A 7,129-nucleotide genomic window follows, 5' to 3' on the forward strand; every position below is an offset into this window, starting at 1 on the left:
TTTTGGTTACCTTGTAAGTCTTTGTTTAACTCTTGTTTGGTTGTTGACATTGATAGCTTGTTTTGTCACACTTTAAACACTAATTGCTTGGTAGTTGTAATAGTTAAGCACTTATTGTCGAGTAAGTGCTTAAACTCAATGCTAGGTAGTTGTGTGTTATGTCACACTTAAACACAACAAACAGTTGAACCTTACCTAACCACTTTACCATAAACACAACAACCAAACACTAGAAACACTTAAACGCTTGAACTCTATATATGCCGCTTGTTGTTCTCTATCCACCAAACCAATTATTCTTTTCTCCATCTTTCATATAGATTAGGCTATGGGTTCTAGCAATTCTTATAGTTTAACTCAAAACTTTACCAACCTCTTGAATAGCCAACAAGAGATGAATAATCCAGAANTGCGAGAGCTATAAAATGATTTTCAGTTGGAGAATTGGAGGCTACGAATGTCAAGTTTCGAAGCACTGGTACTGAAGCCATTGGAGTGGGTTTCTTAGTCGAAGGTTTGTTATTCCTTAGACTTGTATCTACTTCAGCTTCAGCTTTGCTTCTCTTCTTATGATTCTTAAACATTAAAGCTGTTTATTCACTTGTTGGTTGAATTATATTGCTTGCTAGAACAAAATTTAGGGAATTAAATTGTCAAAACTATAAACAAGAAACAGAAAGTCTTACATTGTGTTTTGTGGACGTTTTGGTTTTAGTTGTTGGCCTCATAACATTGCGGTTACATTGTACAAAACTTAGTTAAAACAGTCTTGATTCGCCTCTTGTTTGGTTACCTTGTAAGTCTTTGTTTAACTCTTGTTTGGTTGTTGACATTGATAGCTTGTTTTGTCACACTTTAAACACTAATTGCTTGGTAGTTGTAATAGTTAAGCACTTATTGTCGAGTAAGTGCTTAAACTCAATGCTAGGTAGTTGTGTGTTATGTCACACTTAAACACAACAAACAGTTGAACCTTACCTAACCACTTTACCATAAACACAACAACCAAACACTAGAAACACTTAAACGCTTGAACTCTATATATGCCGCTTGTTGTTCTCTATCCACCAAACCAATTATTCTTTTCTCCATCTTTCATATAGATTAGGCTATGGGTTCTAGCAATTCTTATAGTTTAACTCAAAACTTTACCAACCTCTTGAATAGCCAACAAGAGATGAATAATCCAGAATCTCTTCCTTCTTTTTCTCCTCCTATTCAAATAAGCTCATCACCTATCCCTCAGTCCAGTTCACAATTTAGTGATGCCCTAGATGATAACACAAGAGGAGCTAGACTCAGATGGACTCCGCAAGAAGATGTTGTCTTGATCAATGGTTGGTTAAACACTAGCAAAGATCCAGTCGTGAGCAATGGGCAAAAGCTAGGTTCTTTTTGGGATCGAATAGCATTCTATTATGGAGAAAGTGAAGCAGTAGCGGGTAAACCAAAGAGAGGAGCCAGTCAATGTAAGCAGAGATGGAAAAAAATCAACGAGACTATCAACAAGTTTGTAGGATGCTACAACCAAGCTTCGAGTTGGAGAAGTAGTGGCCAGTCTGAAGATGATGTTCTCCAAATGGCAAACGAGTTGTACTTCAATGATCAGAAATTGAAGTTCAACCTAGAGCATGCTTGGAGGGAGCTACGCCACGAACAAAAGTGGTGTACTTCTAATGCTTATAGAGGATATGAAAACTCCAAAAGAACTAAGCTTGATGTGAGTGGCACATACTCCTCAAGCTCAAATACAACATCTCGTGTTGAGGAAGAAACTGAAGAACGCCCTCCAGGTATTAAGGCATCCAAAAGCAAAACAAAGAAAACTGCTTGTGGTGAAGCTACTCAAGGTGATTCCTTGGAAAAGTTACATCAGGCGTGGGAGATCAGAGAGAAAGAAATAGCTGCGAGAGAAAGAATATCAAAGCAGCGACTTCTAGAGACTCTTGTCGGTAGAACTGATCTATCCGAACCTGAACTCAACCTGAGAAAGAAGCTAGTAGATGAGATGTTAGGATAATTTGGTTACTAATTATTCTAATCCTATGTTTCATGTTTGTGTCTTAATTATTTTCTTGTTTAGGAGCCGTTTACTAATCCTGAAATCAATCTTCTTGTTTGTGTCTTGTTTATGTCTCGTTTCTATTAATGAAATCCTATGTTTCATGTCTCTTTCTTGTTTGTGTCTTGTTTATGAGTCGTTTCTATTAATGAAATCTTGAGAACAATATTGTATTTCTCTATATGTTGTTTGATAAGAGTCTTGTTCACCAATTGGAGAACCACTATGCGGATATTATTGGCGATGTTTTGCTATATGTGTTCGTGTTCCAAACGTAACAGGACAATGTCTCAGATTCAGAACAATAAAACGTAATTGGTATGTTTCTTCTTTTTTTTTTTTGTCAAACAAAACATGTGTGTGTTCGTTTTATGTTTTATTAGCAATTGAACAATAGCAATGGAACAAGAATCTCAGCTTTATGTTTTATTATGCTAGGTTTGTTTCTTCCTTTTTTTTTGTGAAACAAAACATGTCTGTGGTCTGATTGTTTATGTTATGTTATGCAGAGAACCCGTGATTGGGAGCAGTCGGCAAAAGACAACAATAAAATCTGCACAAGACAACCCGTGATTGGGAGCAGTCGGCACAAGACAACACTCCAATATGCTTGTTTTTTGCTAACCCGTGTTTCTGTCAGCTCCATAGTTTGTTTTTTTGTAACCCGTGAACAAGACAACTCGTGGCTAATTTTTTTTTTCTTTCCCAACTTGTAGTTGAATGACCGTGTATATATAGTGTTGATAATCGGCTTCTCTGTTTTGTAAAAAATCCCAATGCAGTCTACTTCTTTCTTTTAAGTTTCACATCTTTTCTCTCAAATCTCTCTTGCTACCTCCCAATTTTTTTTTCTCACCATAAAATATATTTCTGCTGGGAATTAAATATTTCTATGACATGTCATCTCCAAATTTAGATGATGAGTAAGATGAAATGTTTGATGGATACTTTGATAATCTATTTCAAAATTGCCTAGATGATTTTGGCAATGATCAACAGCCAACTGGTTCAAGGCCGCCAAGAGATTTTATTGAAAGAGACCGCGAGGAAGGACACACTCGTCTATGGAATGATTATTTCAGCGAAAATTCTACTTACTCTCACGCTAGTTTCCGTCATCGTTTTTGAATGAACAAGTCATTGTTCATTCGTATTGTTGATGCACTATCCAATGAAGTACCATATTTTCAACAAAGAAGAGATCCTACAGAAAGGTTGGGTCTATCTGGATTACAAAAGTGTACAACAGCCATTCGTATATTGGCATATGGCTGTGCAGCTGATGCGGTGGATGAATACCTCCGCCTCGCAGGTAGCACCGCAATGCTATGCTTGGAAAATTTTGTGGAGGGAATTATATATTTGTTTCAGGATACGTACCTAAGAAGACCTACGGCAGAGGATCTCCAACGATTACTCAATCAAGGAGAGGCACGCGGATTTCCCGGCATGATAGGAAGCATTGATTGTATGCATTGGGAATGGAAGAATTGCCCAACAGCTTGGAAAGGACAATATTCTCGTGGATCTGAAAAGCCTACAATCGTTTTAGAGGCTGTGGCTTTGCAAGATCTCTGGATTTGGCATGCATTTTTTGGACCTCCAGGTACTTTAAATGATAGCAATGTCCTTAACCATTCACCAGTTTTTGATGACATATTAGAAGGTCGAGCTCCGAGAGTAGATTATTTTGTCAATGGTCGACATTACAATATGGCTTACTACCTCACTGATGGTATATATCCGAAATGGGCGAAATTCATCCAATCAATTTCACTTCCACAAGACCCGAAAGCATCATTATTTGCTCATTATCAAGAAGCTGTCCGAAAAGATGTTGAACGTGCTTTCGGGGTTTTGCAAGCTCGATTTGCAATTGTTAAAAATCCCGCCCTTTTTTTGGATAAGGCAAAATAGGAAAGATAATGAGAGCATGTATCATATTGCACAATATGATTGTAGAAGATGAACGAGATGGATACAGTCTGTACAATGTCACAGAATTCCATCAAGGAGAAGGAAGTGGGACTTCACATGTCGATTTAACATATTCTACAGAAAGGATTGCCGATATGAACAATGTGATGAGCGCTTGGAATCAAGTTCGTGATACAAGTATACATCGACGGTTGAAAGCTGATTTGATTGAACATATCTGGCAAAAAATTGGCAAAAATCAAAATTAACCGATGTTAACTAAGTTATTGATAATGTTTTTATATGTTTCTATTATTCTATGTTTTTGTTTTTTTAATTATTGTAATATATGTTTTAAAGTTTTTATAATGTAATATATTTGTTTTTTAATAAAATGTATTATACTATAACTACAGTTTATAGTTTTATTTTCCTAATATTATATACATTATATACCAACATTTATAACATTATAAAATATACTTAAAATACAATTTTTATAAAATTTATATAAGACACCCATGTTTAAGGATGACCAATGGAAGGAGAAAAATAAATACAATGGCATGAGAATCAAAACATAGATTAATATTATTTTGAATCTTATTAAAAGTTTAAGACACAAAGATGGATATGACCAATGGTCATGCCCTTACGTTATTTAACCCCTTAGTTCCTTACCAAAATAAAAGCAATAAAAAAACAAAAAAAAAAAGAAGCAAAATTTCAGAAAACTTAGACAACAGACTTCCGTATACTTACACAGATTTCAACAGATTTATCTATAGACTTCAGTAGATTTGTTATACAAAATTTGTTAAACTTTGTTGCATTTCTGCTCATAATTTCAGGTTTGGTTTCTCACTCTCACTCCCTCTCTTTTTAATTTGTTTATCAATGAAAAACACAAGAAACAATTTCTTTATTTTTCTAGAAGACTACATTTTATTAACTTGGATTATTTTTTTCTTACACAACACACAAAAATACATATAGCGCTTCTCACACACACTTGCACCCACATAGTTGATGTGTATGTATATTATAGGGTTTTAACCATAGTTTTTACATTTGTTTTGAAGTTTATAAGATGAAATGAGAATTTAGCGCTTCTTGAACATCAATCTTTAATCCAACTATACATGAGTTCTCCCGCTTTACCATTTTTTGACAAGTAAATAGCATAATCTCGGGCATCCCATGTGTATTATGCGCCACACCTATAAATGAAAGCCCCTGTATAGGCTGTAAATTTTTTATGATATTCCATAAAATCTCCCTTCCACAAGTTACACTTGAATTCTGTCTTCGTGGAGATAACACCATCAAGAAATCTAAAATTGTATGTAGGACCTTGAAATTTAACAAAATGATCACCTTAATCGTCGGTTATGGACTTGCAATGAACTTGTAGATCACTATGACTTTTTTTTTTTTGTCAAACAATCACTATGACTTAGAGAAAGTTTTTTTTTTTTTTGAAAAACTACAGTGTTTTTATGACATGCAGCTTCATTTGATCCAAAACGCGAAGAAAATATCAAAAACAGAAAGCTTAATGCAATATTCAATATTTCGTATCAATCTAAGCATACTTTGGAGTATATCATGCAAAATACTTCTTAATTACATTTGTGTATGACTTTGCTGATTTATAGACTTCTGATGTTTGGAAAAGTCTTATCTCATTCTCAGCAGGGTAAATTGAGAAATACTTTAAATGTGTTTAAAAAATTTTATGTCATAAAACATGTTAAATTTTTTAATGAATAGTATTTGACTAGTTTTAATTATTTTTATTCTCTCTCTCACGGTTAGTAAATTGGTCAAGTCTGAGAACCAACTTGACTTATAAATTTTTTTTTGCTAAAATTAACTGGAAAATAACTAATATAAGAAAAATAAAATAATTAAAATAAATAAATAATATAATTTTTTCTATTGGTGAATATTATCTTTTATATATATGGATAATTTAACTTTATTTTCAAATTTTAATTTTTAATATTTTTACAAGTTTTAAAATATCATGCTATAACCCGCATGTATACACATGGTCTAATCTAGTGTAGATATGTGTGTGTGTGTAACAAATCATTTTGGTATATGAAATTGATTAAGCATTTAAGAAAATATTAGCTATTTCACTGTTGATATTAGCTATGGAGGGATCCGAGACTAATCTCTCTAGGGAAAGGGCATCTCACGGGTAGGGTCCCCCAGGTTATGCAAATGGGCCGTAAGCAATGGGTCCATACCCATGTGGCCAAAGGGATAAAACTGAGCAATTCTTGCCTTTGGGGAGAATCGATCCCTGGCTTAGACCAACATGGCGACTCTTCCACCAAGATTAGAACTACTAGCCCACCACCTCGTGGTTATCATTTTTATTTGTTTCCCATTTTATTATATTCAAATCGCTCAGAAAAGATTATGCGTTATCTCAGTTCTGGTTAATAATTTTGTCCTATTCTCTGTTTTTACTTCCTACTCTGTTGTGAAACAAAGATGTTTTTTCCTCTTGAGTGTATTGCTCATTCACTCAGAAACAGAATATTACTCGAGATGAGTTCTCTTTGACCTTTTCTCATAAACAAATGTGACATATCAGAGAAACAAAATTGATATATTTATAAATTTGCACGACAAAAAAAAAAGTGATATATTTATAAAAGTGAAAGAGATAAACAAAAATCCATGCATGTGTTATTGCAGGATAATCTTTCATCTAATCTACCGTGCCGCTGGGCTCACTTCGGTATCGAAGGTCAAGCTCACTTCTATAGAACTCTTTGATTCCATATCCCGACTCGCTCCTCCCCTAGCATTTTCAGAAGCCAGACACTCGTTTAATTCAACAACAACTTGGGACATGGTCGGTCTTCTCACAGAATTAGGATTTAGACAACCCATTGCTAGTTCAACAGCTTTCCAAACAGAAGCAGAGTCATAATCTTCATTGAGACTAGGATCCATAATGCTTTTGATGTCTCCTTTTGTAAGCATTACTCCTACCCATTCTGCTATATGAGGCTTTACACGGTTTTTGTCGATCACAGGTTGGTTTGTGATGATCTCTAACAATACAATCCCAAAACTATAAACATCACTCTTTTCTGTCAACCAATTTGTCCTATAGTATCTGCAAAT

General features: G+C 34.6%; 2 protein-coding genes and 1 pseudogene across 2 annotated transcripts in view; 2 read left to right on the top strand and 1 right to left on the bottom strand.

The window, feature by feature from the left end:
• On the top strand, positions 1,112-2,020 carry LOC104744069 (glutathione S-transferase T3-like). Its single transcript, XM_010465095.1, has one exon. It carries the CDS (start codon positions 1,112-1,114, stop codon positions 2,018-2,020), a length of 909 nt encoding a protein of 302 aa, XP_010463397.1.
• On the top strand, positions 2,996-4,248 carry LOC104744070 (annotated as a pseudogene).
• Positions 6,546-7,129, bottom strand: part of LOC104742698 (probable LRR receptor-like serine/threonine-protein kinase At1g51820) — a 6,275-nt gene continuing 5,691 nt past the window's right edge. Inside the window, exon 13 of the mRNA XM_010463722.2 lies at positions 6,546-7,121. Within this exon, the coding sequence (XP_010462024.1) occupies positions 6,713-7,121 (409 nt within the window). The 3' untranslated portion in view covers positions 6,546-6,712. The remainder of the gene's footprint in view (positions 7,122-7,129) is intronic.

This window comes from Camelina sativa, chromosome 14 (genome assembly GCF_000633955.1).
Source record: "Camelina sativa cultivar DH55 chromosome 14, Cs, whole genome shotgun sequence".
Classification (NCBI taxonomy): Eukaryota; Viridiplantae; Streptophyta; class Magnoliopsida; order Brassicales; family Brassicaceae; genus Camelina; species Camelina sativa.

What these genes read in the sequence shown, in the direction of transcription:
- LOC104744069 (XM_010465095.1), top strand. Translation starts at nt 1,112, where the DNA reads ATGGGTTCTAGCAATTCTTATAGTTTAACTCAAAACTTTACCAACCTC.